We start from the raw sequence: 13,036 nt of genomic DNA, 5'->3' as shown, positions 1-13,036 counted from the left end.
GTATGTGTGTGTGTGTGTGTTTGTGTGTGCATGTGTGTATAAATGAAGCAATGGAGCTAAAACCCAAACTGCTAGAACTGTTAGGAGGAAAGGAAAATACCATTTACTGTTAGTTAAATGACTTAAATGACTACTTAATTATTACTCAAAACTAAAAGTCATGTCAAAATTACTATCTTTTGACACTTCACTGTATGTATATGCCCAGTTGATAAGGTATGGTATTTATTTTCTTAAATATCTTACTTTCTGTTGCCTCCAGCCAAAGACTATCAGGAACACAACTTCTGTTAAACAAAGTTAGATTTATTAGCTCGTGATAATGAGTGAGACAACATATGATGAGGGACTCTGTGATCTGAGCAAAAGTGTGTCAGGAGAGGCTTGATAAAGGAATTTGACTGTATGAGATGGTTTTGAGAAGGGTTCAAGGAAACATAATTTTCTTCTGGATTGGGTGCTGTTAGAAAATTTGAGCAGTTTCATGATTGGATATCTTAGTATTTTTTCTAGAAGGTGGAGGGAATGGAATATACCTATATAATTAGTGTGGAAATACTATTCACTAATGTTGGCTGAGGTGGAAGACTGTCATTTTGATTATTTGAACAGTGTTCTTGTTTTCTGATTATGACTATGGAAAGGTCTTATTTTTCACTTGTTTCAACAAGGTCAAAGAATTACCTTGTCTTCTGGGAAACTGTTTATATTTAACAGAAGACAATGCCTATCAATTAGAGCCAGGTCTATATGCCAGGGAACTCAACAATGTAGAGAAGAGGGCTTTGGCATGTTATTTTTCAGATTTTAATGGGCTCAGCACTAAGGCAGCATACCTTAAATTAGCTGTCTGCAGGCAGAGAAGACAATTCATGCAACAGATATTGAAATGTTCTTACAATAATGCAGCAGATATCCCAGTAGTTTTGTTTCACAATAGTTTCTGTTATTTCTTTTCTAGGTAAATAATAAGAGTGACTTCTTGTTGACTGTACTAGTCCATTCTCACACTGCTATAAAGAACTGCCCAAGACTTGGTAATTTATAAAGGAAAGAAGTTTAATTGACGCACAGTTCCATATGACTGGAGAGGCCTCAGGAAACTTACAGTCATGGCAGAAGGGGAAGCAGGCACGTTTTAAATGTTGGCAGGAGAGACAGAGAGTGTGTAAAGGAGGAACTGTCAAACACCATCAGATTTCATGAGCACTCACTCACTCTCATGAGAACAGTATCGGGGAAACTACCCCCATGATCCAATCCCCTCTCACTAGTCCCTACTCTTTCAACACATGGGGCTTATGGGGATTATGATTTGAGATAAGATTTGGGTTGGGACACAGAACCAAACTAGATCATTGATTCATTTTCATTCCTCATGATAGAAACTTTCTTTCTCTCATCTCTAAATCCAAATAAGCATTCACTCTTGATTTCTAATATTCTCCCTTATAGAGGCAGAGAAACAAACTGAATATAAAATATTAGTGCTGTAAAAGGGATATTTGTAAAGTAATTTAAACCCTGCTGGAACACACTTCTATGTTCATGTCAACTCATTGGCAGATTTTCTGCAAAATGGAAAACAAATTTATTGTTTTCTTCTCTTCAATTAAAACTAAGGTAGCATTAATTTCAATACATTTAGTTCTGCTTTCAAGTGAAATAGCTTAAGCTTATTTCAGATCAGTTTAAAAATCACACTGCCCAAACTGCATAACAGAACATAAAATTTATCAATGGTTGTTCTCCCCCAAATCATGAGATTATCATACTTGAACTAATCTGGATGAGCGCTGAAGTACACTGGGGCTTATATAGAGCTTAGAGTTTATAAGGGAATACGCAACATTTTTTCTGTCCTCTGTAAGGAATACTGTGTCCTTACTTGGCAGAAAGGTTATGTGCTTGTGCTTTTTTTGGTTTGGAGAAGGAATGGCAATTTGCCAGTGTTCTGTTTTGTCTTTTTTGAAGAAGCCTTTAATAGCGCATTGAATAGAAGTAGATACACGCAGCATTATTTTCTGGAATTGGGTTGGATGTTTCATTGAAAAGAAAATAGAAAATTAAAAATAATGAAAAAATATTGCCAGAATCAAATCTTAAACCAATTTCAAAAAGCATGTTTGTTGGACGAGGAACCAGATATCTATGCACATTTGGACAAAAACAGAGAACTATTTAAATAATAGCCATCCTCAGAAGATACAGACATGTGGAATACGATGCTCTCATGTAGTTGTTAGTAGTTGTTAGATAGCAAATGGTGTTTAAAAGTTGGTGGGGCATGTCAGATAAAATGATTCTTCTAAAAAGAACACATACTTAGTTCCAATGTGTATTTTTAAAGTGTGAATATCTATTTTGTGCAGCTTTTCTGTTAATGGTCATGGCTGCAAACTGTTTCTAAATAGAACAATCCATGAAAAGCATGGACTAACATATATGTACATACGATTTAAAGTTTAGATGACATAATTTATATGATTTAATCATTTCAGTTCCACCACTGGCTGAATGTGTGACCTTGTCCACCTCATTTCACTTATTTAGGTCATCTTCCTACTACCCCTTAAAGAGTCTAGGAGAAATGATTTCTAAGATTATTTCCAGTTTGTCTATGATCCTAACCTATACAATATTGGATATATTTGTACCAGACCTGTTTATTTTCTTCCTGAGTAACCAAAGCATATATTTTATACAGAATGAGGTATTTTCTAACTTTGATTTGTTATTAATTAGTATTTCTTAAGTGATTTCCAGAGCACTGTGCTAATAGTTTTGAGACCACAGACACTTACATATTATATAGGATGATACAGTGTGTTGCTAAACTCATGGATTTTATACTACAGTATAAGGTACCTCAATGTAAAACAAGGATATCCAATTTATTTATTTATTTACTTATTTATTTATTTTTGAGACAGGGTCTCACTCTGTTGCCCAGGCTGGAGTGCAGCGGCACAAGCTCAGCTGACTGCAACCTCTGTCTCCTGAGTTCAAGTGATTCTTCTGCCTCAGCCTCCCAAGTAGCTGGGATTACAGGCATGCACCGCCACACCTGGCTAATTTTTGTATTTTTAGTAGAGGCAGGGTTTCACCTGTCTCTGCAGGTGGCTAGCTGGTTTCAAACTCCTGACCTCAAGTGATCTGCTCTCCTCACATCCCATAGTGCTGGGATTACAGGCATGAGCTACTGTGCCTGGCCAAGAATATCCAATTTAAATCAGAAAAGAAACAAACAAATGGTTAGATACATTCTGGGAAGTCACGTGGGTGCTTTGAATGACCCATTGTGAGGAAGGTCACGTCAGATTGAAGTTACATGAGTATGGGGTACAAACATCATCACAGCAGAAATGCTGATGCCAATATTTGTCAAGCGGAATGTACCCTCCCTCTTAACTGGTAATATGTTCAGGCCTTATTCTAAGCACTTTATAATATTTTAACTCAATCTTGGCTTTATGTCTATTTTGCAGATGAGATAGCTGAAGCAGATTCTTAGCAGTTTGCCTAAGGTGATGGAAATAGCCAACAGCAGACCGAGATTTGAACCATCAGTCTGGTTACAGAATAAATATTTGATCAGCCTGCTTTGTGCACAAATGTAGTTATCAATACAAACTGGATTATGTATATTTTTTATGATGTTGATTGGTTTGATAGAAACATCTTCAGAAAGAGAAGCAGAGCTGCACAATGTTTAATTCCCCTTTGTTGCCTTCAATTACAAAACATCTGCTGCATCACACCTCACAATCGTTACACCCTTTTCTTTGACCAGCAAAGATAACATGCCTCAATTTTATTCATAATTCTGTAAATAATTGCCAAATCAAAATGTCCTTTATACATAAGAAGTGAAAGTTAAGAAAAGCAGAAAATATTAATATTTATGTTATTTATTTGTGAATATCAAATATCTTGAAGAAATAGAATCCCAATTTGATGTCATAGTGGTTTATTCTTATTGAAAGATAAGCTTAAAATGTGCCAGACAGTATTCCAAATGCTTTGCATGTGTAAACTCATTTGATTCTCATAAATGCCCTTTGAGATGGCATAAAATTATTACTATTATCATTATTATTTTATAAATGAGGAAAGCAAAGCAGAAAGATAAATAACTTGCCCAAGTTTTGCCAGTTTTTCAGTGTTCAAAACAAGAGTTGAACCCAAAGAGCCAAAGAGTCTAGACTATGTCCTTACTTAATACCATAAAAATGTGTTATATATCATACGTATATACTCATTCATATATATACTTATATATAATATATATGTATATACACTAATTCAGCATCCATTCTTTCATTTCTCTAGCACTCAGTCATTCAGCAAATATTTATTGAATGCTGCTATGTGCTGAACACTGGATTATGCCCTAAAGAGTTAGTAGTTAATAAGAAAAGCAAAAATGCCTGCTTTCATGGAATTTACATTCTAGTATAAGAAAATAGATAGTAAACAAATACATAATTCTTACAGATTGTGAAAATTGCCAGACTGTGAAACAAAGTTAACTGCAACGGATCAACTTTAGGTAGCATTATCAGTGAAGACATCTCTGTTTTAGTCATGTTCAGACAAAGTTATAAAAGAGCTAGGAAGATAGATTTCAAGAAAATGAGAGACAAAAGAAAATTATACAGAACATAAAATTTTAGCTATGTTATCAAATATTAAGCTCTCAACCATTTAAGAACTCTGTTGATGCAGTAATTAAAAAGACTACAGTAAGAGGTTGTAGACAGGTTTGATTTTTTGAAATTTAGTATTAAAAATGAAGAGATGTGGTTTAACAATTTTTAAGAAGTGAGAATGATAGGCCACATGCCTATCAGTGGTACTTGAATTTTAAGTAGAGGAGATAAACTTTTTTTGGATTATTTATAGCTAAAAATATAAGCTGGTTAATAGGTGGGGATGAAGTTAATCAGACAAACAAACCCTTGGAGGTCATAATCAAGACTTTTAATTTAATGCGTAAGTCATTTGGGGACACTAAGAAGTTATGTAAACTCTATCAGCAATTGTTTATTTAACACCCACTGCAATATAGACTCTAGTAGTCTTTTGCTATCCACTCTTGTTCTCTTCCAATTGTGTGTGTGCTTTTTAAAAATTTCTGACTACAGCCAGAGTGATCTTTTAAAGGATAAATCTGAGGACATTCCCCTCCAACTTAAATCTCTTTAAAGGCCTCCCATTGGTCTCAGCTTAAAATAAATGAAATCCTGAGTATAACTTGTACAATCCTGTCTGATTTAGCCCCTGATTTTTGCTCTTTTCGATCCCTCCTCTCTCTCACTAGGGCTATCATTCATCTCCAGAAAACACACACACACACACACACACACACACACACACCCCTTGCTTCAACTAGTTAAATTCTACTAATTAATATCTTTCTCACCGACTATTAGCATATACAGAGCAGGCTTCTGTCTGCTTTGCTTACCTTCGCATTTCCAGCACCTATTATGGTTTCTGGCATCTGGCAGATCATAGGAGCTCAATAATAACTTATTTAATAAACAACTAAATTAAATGTGTTAGGTATTGTAGGAAATGCAAATACAATACGAAATACATAAGCTATACGTGGAACGTGAACCAATACATAAAACAATTCAACACAATGAAACACTAAATGCTAAATATTATGGTGCCAATTTCTAGGCTGGCAAGCTTGCCAAAAATGAAGATGTGGGATAGGAAATGAACATGGCAAATACAAAGGACCCAGGAAAGTTCAGCTGGATATAGCAGACATCTTGTGTGAGAGACTGATGAGAATTAGGGTAATGATCTTGCTTTATCTAAGATGATAAATTCAATCTGTAGGCCATAAAAAAACACTGTAAATTGAAAATAGGGAAATGGCAGCAACAAAATGATATTCAAAACGAGGTTTATTTATCTATAAATCTGGGAGACAATGTGTCTTAATTTTATACTGGAACTTGGTTCAAATTCTGGCTGTGTGAGTTGGGCAAATAATTCAACCACTATGAAATTTAGTGTCTCTTTTGGTAACATGAGTATATTTACACATATTTTGATGTGGCATTTTAGTGATTAATGAAAGAGGCATGTAAGGGATTTTTCAGAGTCCTTTGTACAAAGTGGATTCCAGGTAAATACTTCACTGATTCTCTTCTATCACTTCACTGTATGTAAGAAGGGTAGTATCAGGGAGACACTGAAGGTAAAGAACACACTATAGGCCAATTTAATAACACAGGTGTATTAGTTTACTAGGGCTGCTGAAACAAAGTACCACAAACTGGTGGCTTAAAAGCAATCTTTGGCATTCCTTAGCTTATAGATGAATCACTACAGTTTGAACCTTCATCATCACATGGCCATCTTACCTGTGTGATCATCTCTGTGTCTCTTTTTATTTTATAGGGATACTAGTCATATTGAATTAAGGGTACCCTCATAATTTTATACAACCTTAAGTTAACCAATTACGTCTGCAACAACCCTATTTCAAATAACATTTTTAGGTTCCAGGAAACACATGAATTTTAGGTGAAACTATTCAACCCAGTACAGCAGGAATGAAATGGCAGGAATCTAGACTGAGATATTGGCAGCAAGATTGGAGAGACATTGGACAAATCATAGAGTTACATTAAAGAACATACTAGTAGAGATTGATGAAGATTGAAAACAAAATTGTTGCAAGCTACTTATGATTAAGCCTCTTGTAGTGCTTGGTCTTCAAAAGTCAAAAGAGAAACAGATGAAAAGAGGTTTGTTTGTTTGTTTGTTGTTTGTTTGTTTTTCATTACTCCTTTCCCCTTTACTTTTTATTCAAAATTACATAGTTCAACCCTGAAAAGCATTTTAACCAGATCTTGCCTATATTTCAATGTTTAGCATTGTCTGACACTCAATTGTTTCTATTTCATCCCCACTGGCAATTTTAAAGTTGGGAGTCATCTTAGGGAAGACTGTTGAGAGACTGCTTCCCTCTTGAAGAAACCTACATTCTGTCAGTTATTAGCAAATATTAGTTGAATTATAAGTATAGTGACAAGAACTAATTCCTGGATAGTGAAAAAGGTAGATAAACGAATAGCCTCTGTCATGTAACTTAAAGTCTACATAGGGACCCAATGAACAAGCATGCAAATAAATGGAAAATAACACACTTTGAACAAGTCATGTTTACATGTGCCACAAAAGGGGTTCTGTGATTAGAAAATAACAGTGAGGAGTGGGAAAGGGAGGCATGAAGAGGTCAGAGGAGATGTTTAGCCTGGCAATATAGAATTGGGAATTGAGAAACAAAGTCAGAATTGTAGCCAAAAGAATCAAGGGAATCACTTAGGTAAAAATGTAGAATGTTTATTCAAAGGAAATTTGTTCAGAATTCAAATTTATACAATTGATAAGAGTAGAGTTGTTCTTTTTGAAGTAGAGTTGGGAGTTAAGGACATTACACCTCAGACCCTCCATGGGCTCACAGTGATCTCTTAGCTTCTAGGGACACATTTTATAAAACTGACAGTGATGGGAAAGAACAGAGAATAAGACATTAGCTCACAGCACCCACGTTGTCTTGGAAAAATAACATAATAACTCTGAGCATCATAGTCTTCTTTAGTAAAAAATTACAACCTTTGATCTTTTAAATCCCGTGACTGAGTTATCTAGGTCATTCTCAGAATATTCCACAGATGATAATAGTCATGGATTCCACATAAAAAAGTGTTTCTTGTTTACAATAATCGAACAATTTAGGATTAGCATGAAGATTAAAATAACTTCACAGGAAAACACAAGTAAAATAATACAGGTATGAGCATCTCTACATTTCTGTAATTTCTGAGTTGATCTCTATTCTCTGGTAAGATCAGACAAAGTCTTCTCTAAAGCATAGTCTCAGAAAGATTTCTCTGTTTAGGGCTCCCCCTATCTTCTCCATTTTCTCTTACATTTTAGGCATTTCTTACAATTACCTTTTACCTTTATCACTGTACCCCCTTTAAAGTATAACTTCAGGAAAACAATTGTCAAAATTCCTAATTACTATCCACCAAACATTTTATCAAAAATCTGGATTATACTTTCTGCCATGGGGTTCTTTCCCAGCAAGTCTTTCTTCTCTAGCAGTAACCCTTCTGTACAGTGGTGTTTTACTTGCAAATTAACATCCACACACAGCAAGTGCTTTTATAAACAGGTTAAACTACTGGAAGGAAGATGTTTAAAGGGACAGAAAACAATTTGCAGAAGAAAATTAAAACACGATTTTTTTGGTTGTTTCATCACTGTAGATCTACATTTTGAAAACTCTTTCTTTTCTTTGTCCTTAGTAACCTGAATGTTTATTAGCCAATTAATCTCTTATAAATAGCTTTTTGTTAGATGATGATGAATCAATGATTTTATGCTTTGCCCAAGTTTTTGTTCAAGTTTTCTCCTCCACCTGAAATGTTCTTCTCCCCAGGATTACTCTTCAGAACTGGAAAAATTTTACTCCTTCTTTCAAGTATATCTCATTCTTTTCCTACTATAGGAGTCTTCCTGAGCTGGTCTAGTTGATGCTTTTCAATACTCCCATAATACTGTTTTGCAATAGAAGCAGTGTTGAATGGGCTTTGAAATTAGAGGATATACACTTCAGTTTTTGGTTATGTCCTGTACTAATTGTGTGCTCTTGTATAAGCTACTGTGTATTTTGAGTCTCATTCTCTTTATCGGCACGTTGAGTACATAAAGAACTTCTAAGTTTAAGTAGTAAAAATAGGCATATAAAACAATTTGCCTCAGATGTTATAATAGTATAAAACATGTTTCCTGAACGAATATGAATATAGTACATTTTTAGAAGACTTTAAGGGGAAAAAAAAAGACTTCAATCAAGCAAATGATTTGGTTGTAGATTTTAGATGTCATGTGAGGATAGTAGGCATGAAGCTTGGATTCATAGAGACTTTGTCATGGTGGCCTTTCAATTATGCCAAATGCCAATCTAATCCAATGAGATGAACTGTTCAAGTGATATAATAATTAGAAACATGACATTTGATAAACAGATATCTCATAATTATATTAAAGTAGCATGGCAAGACAAGGCTCTGGAGCCAGGCTACCTAGGTTCAAATCTCAGGTCTGTCACGTTATAGCTTCTTGATTTGGGCAAATTTTTAACTCTCTTTAACAGTTTTCTTTTTTAAAGAATGGGGGCAATTCACTCATAGGTGGGAACTGAACAATGAGAACACTTGAACACAGGAAGGGGAACATCACACACCCACCGGGGCCTGTCGTGGGGTGGGGGGAGTGGGGAGGGATAGCATTAGGAGATATACCTAATGTAAATGACAAGTTAATGGGTGCAGCACACCAACATGGCACATGTATACATATGTAACAAACCTGCACGTTTAGCACATGTACCCTAGAACTTAAAGTATAAAAAAAAAGAATGGGGGCAATTATAGAAATAGTAACATAAATTAAATAATAAAATTTTTTTTGTGAGGATTGAGTTAAGTATTTATAATACTGTATGGAATAAAGTAAACACTGAGCATTTGTTTGCAATTATTGCTGTATGCCATGCACTTTGCTAAGTGCAGGGCATTCAGTGATGAGTATTGGGAAAGATAGGCACAGAGCAAGTAAGCAAACATGAATACGTAATTCCAAATTGTGATCATGCAAAGAAGGAAAAAAACAAGGTGTTTTGAACCACATAACATGAAGGAATAGAATAAGGGTAAGAAATAAGGAATAAAAAGTAAGCATTGTTACCATGGGAAAATATTTTGTAATGTTGTAGTATATTTTTAAAAATAAAGATGTAATTGACACTTGATAAATTAAGTAATTTATTTTTATTCTTTTTAAACAACTTTCCATAATTTTCTTGTTTTTTTGCATATGTGAATACATGTAGCTGCACAGAAAAGGAATAAACACTTTGTTTATTTTTATAGCCTATCAACTAAGGGTGTGCCAACCTCCACCACCTGTGCCCAATGCTGAAATTTTGATGGAAGATGATGAATTTGAAATAGGTAAAGCTGTTAAATTATTTTCAAGGAAAACATACTGCTGGCAGAACTATTTGCTTAAAAATAAGCCAAAATAAAGAATGGTAATAGCCTGTCTTGAGACCCTCATTCCCTGTGTTGATAGAGATTATTTAGAATTTTTAAGAAGGGAGAAGGAGTGAAAAGAGGAAAGGGATTATTAGAGAAGAAAAATTAAATTTGTTTTTCTGGAATGTACAATAAGAAAACGTGTTAAAATTTGAAGCCGTTAACTGTATTCTGATGGTTCTTTCCAAACTATTATTTTGCTGCCTTCTGACACTATAGTTCTAACCTTTGTTCTTTGAATTCAGGCCTATGCCTGACTTGGCAGAATGAATGGTTTGTAGGGCATATTAGAAGACATATTTCATTTCCATATCTTGGAAAATGCTTAGTTGATTCTACTCAATTTAATCATAAATTTGCTTTAAAACTAAGTTAGAAATTCAACCCAAATAATGCCACACAGTTTGAAAAAAAATTATATATGAAGACATCTTAATGTTGCCGTAATAAACTTTTATTATTCATTATTATTATTATATTGATTTTGGTTGAGACACACAAAGAAACTATCAGTGACCGATGTAACTTCAATAAATAGAAAGCCTTCTAACTACTTGTATTTTTATTGAATATCTCACCTATATCAACTAAATTATTTCCTTATGACTGTTGCTTATATCCAGTCAGCATGCACCAGTACAAAGGGAATGGCAGTTCACTTTTGCCTTCAGTCCTGGTGGGTCAATGAGTATTATATACTGGTTTTTCAATATTTTGAATATAACTCCTACTTATACCTAATAACATTTTTATACTGATTGAAAATAACTAAAGGAGAAAATATTCTCCTACAATTGAAATATTTGTTTATTTTTATCATCACCTTGTTGCTTATATGAAACCTCCCCTCTTTTTTTTAATAGGTGATATTATTAGGTATCAGTGTCTTCCAGGATTTACTTTAGTTGGTAATGCAATTCTGACGTGCAGATTAGGAGAACGACTGCAGATGGATGGAGCACCTCCAGTTTGTCAAGGTATTCAATGGTTCCTATGATTATTTATTTCTTAAATATTTGCTTTATGTTTAACTTAATATAGGTATGATTGAGAAAAATCTATATAAATATGAAATATTTAACTGGAAACAGTGCTATACATTTTATAACTCATATGTGCTATTTCATTTAGAAATAGTCCACTGTTTATCAGATTTAACTTTAAACATCTTTGATTCTTTCAAGGGTAAATTTTTCTGGTTTAGCATGAAGTCCGTTCAACTTACTTCAATTATTTTGCTCTTAGGGATGGGAATGGAGGTGGAGAGAAAGGGAAATCACTTTAAATAAATGTTTCAATGTTAATTGCTTTTACTTAGATAGAGCTTCTTATCTAACCACTAGACTCATTAAACTTTGTTGAGTACCTGTTACACAATGAGGATCTAAGGAAAAAACAAACAAGCAGAGTAACAAAAAATAAATTTTAAGTGGCCCTCGCTGTGGAAGCATCATGGAAAAGGGATATGGCAGTCATACAGGGGATAGCAGTACAGTGTTTAGGGAAAGAGACCAGGAAGCTGTAGATTCATATAATTTTTAACCGCTTGTGGGGTAGGGAAAGCTTGATGGAAGCATTGTTTCCTGAGTCATGAAACACAATTCCAAATGACAATGAATCTTATTCTGGTAGAACAGAGCTAGAGAGAGGGTGGTCTAAGTGGCAGATATATATGCAAAGATAGAGAAGTGAAAAACAACAGGGTATGGACTTCAAGGATTCGCTATGTTACAAGAGCAAGGCAAAGATAGACCTTGAATGATGTGCTAAGCTGTGATGTTCAAAAAACATTTATTGTTCATTTGTGTAGTCCCTAGGCCCAGAACAGTGCCTAACACACAATTATCATAAATGTTGATTAAGTTGAATACAATTGAGTTGTATTTTATTATTATTTCTAGCTTTTTTGGATTAATTCCTTCTTTAGGTTTCGTTTCTGAGAATACTGGAAATCTGTTTCTTGTGCAGTATCTTAGCTACTATAACAAGTCTAAAGTAACTTCTGATTATTATGGGGTTCTAAGCATACTATAAAATTGAAAGCCTTACAAGAAGATAAAAAGATTGCAGGAGGCTTTGATGGTAGCAAAAAGAAAAGCAGGAAAGCAGGTTTGGGGGTATAAATTGGAGCCAATGTGAGAATTTCTCATGGTCTTAATGCTATTAGAACATCTTGAAGTTGGTTGAGAATTCTGAAGTCTATCACTTACATATTCCAGACATTTAGATGTCATTCATTCAGCTTTTTCCTTCATGTAAGGCTACTCTCTAGACCTTTAGGATTATGTAGGTTTCATGTTCAGATATTTAGATATGCAAATAGAGAAGACAGAGGCTCAACCTTTGAGGGGTTATACATGGGAAAAAAAGTTGAGCAGACACAGGATATGTCAATGAGCCAATTACATAACAGCATTTCTGTCTTGACTCCAATAAAAACTATATTGTGAGCTCTTGGAGAGCAAGCTTCTTGTTTTTATATCTGAATCCCAATTCAAAAAATTTTTTACGAATTAAAGTAAATATAACATTCAGATAAGCTAGATATTTTACAGTTTTTTGTCTCTCAGACTTTCAATGTCTTATTCCCCAAATCAGAATTTCCTGTAGATTAGTAATTGAACTTATTCTGTCTGCTGTGGAGAATACAGAAAACATAGAAATTTTTTGTCTCCTGATAACACTTCAGATACTAGCTAATAAAGTTAATAAATCATCCTTTAGAATGAATTTATGTAGAGTTTCTATATTAATTATTTCACCAGGCATTTAAGCCAAAAAGCTAACTTTACATTTTTGTTTAATTGAGTTTATTACACAAGCTTGCTAAGACAGTCATTTGTTTGGAATCGGCTAGAATTAACCTACATCGTTTTTAGTCCATTTAAAAATTTTTTTGA

At 34.2% G+C, this 13,036-nt stretch overlaps 1 protein-coding gene across 8 annotated transcripts in view; it reads left to right on the top strand.

The window, feature by feature from the left end:
- CSMD3 (CUB and Sushi multiple domains 3) overlaps window positions 1-13,036 on the top strand; it is a 1,209,558-nt gene that overhangs the window by 1,102,635 nt on the left and 93,887 nt on the right. For all 8 annotated transcript variants that reach the window (XM_054656949.2, XM_016959787.4, XM_016959790.4 and 5 more), the window contains 2 exons: window positions 9,972-10,052; window positions 11,000-11,113. In XM_054656949.2, the coding sequence (XP_054512924.1) occupies window positions 9,972-10,052; window positions 11,000-11,113 (195 nt within the window). The remainder of the gene's footprint in view (window positions 1-9,971; window positions 10,053-10,999; window positions 11,114-13,036) is intronic.

The sequence above is a fragment of the Pan troglodytes genome, chromosome 7, assembly GCF_028858775.2.
Source record: "Pan troglodytes isolate AG18354 chromosome 7, NHGRI_mPanTro3-v2.0_pri, whole genome shotgun sequence".
NCBI lineage: Eukaryota > Metazoa > Chordata > Mammalia > Primates > Hominidae > Pan > Pan troglodytes.
Note: the sequence above shows the minus strand (reverse complement) of the source record. Positions and strands in the feature narration are given on the sequence as shown.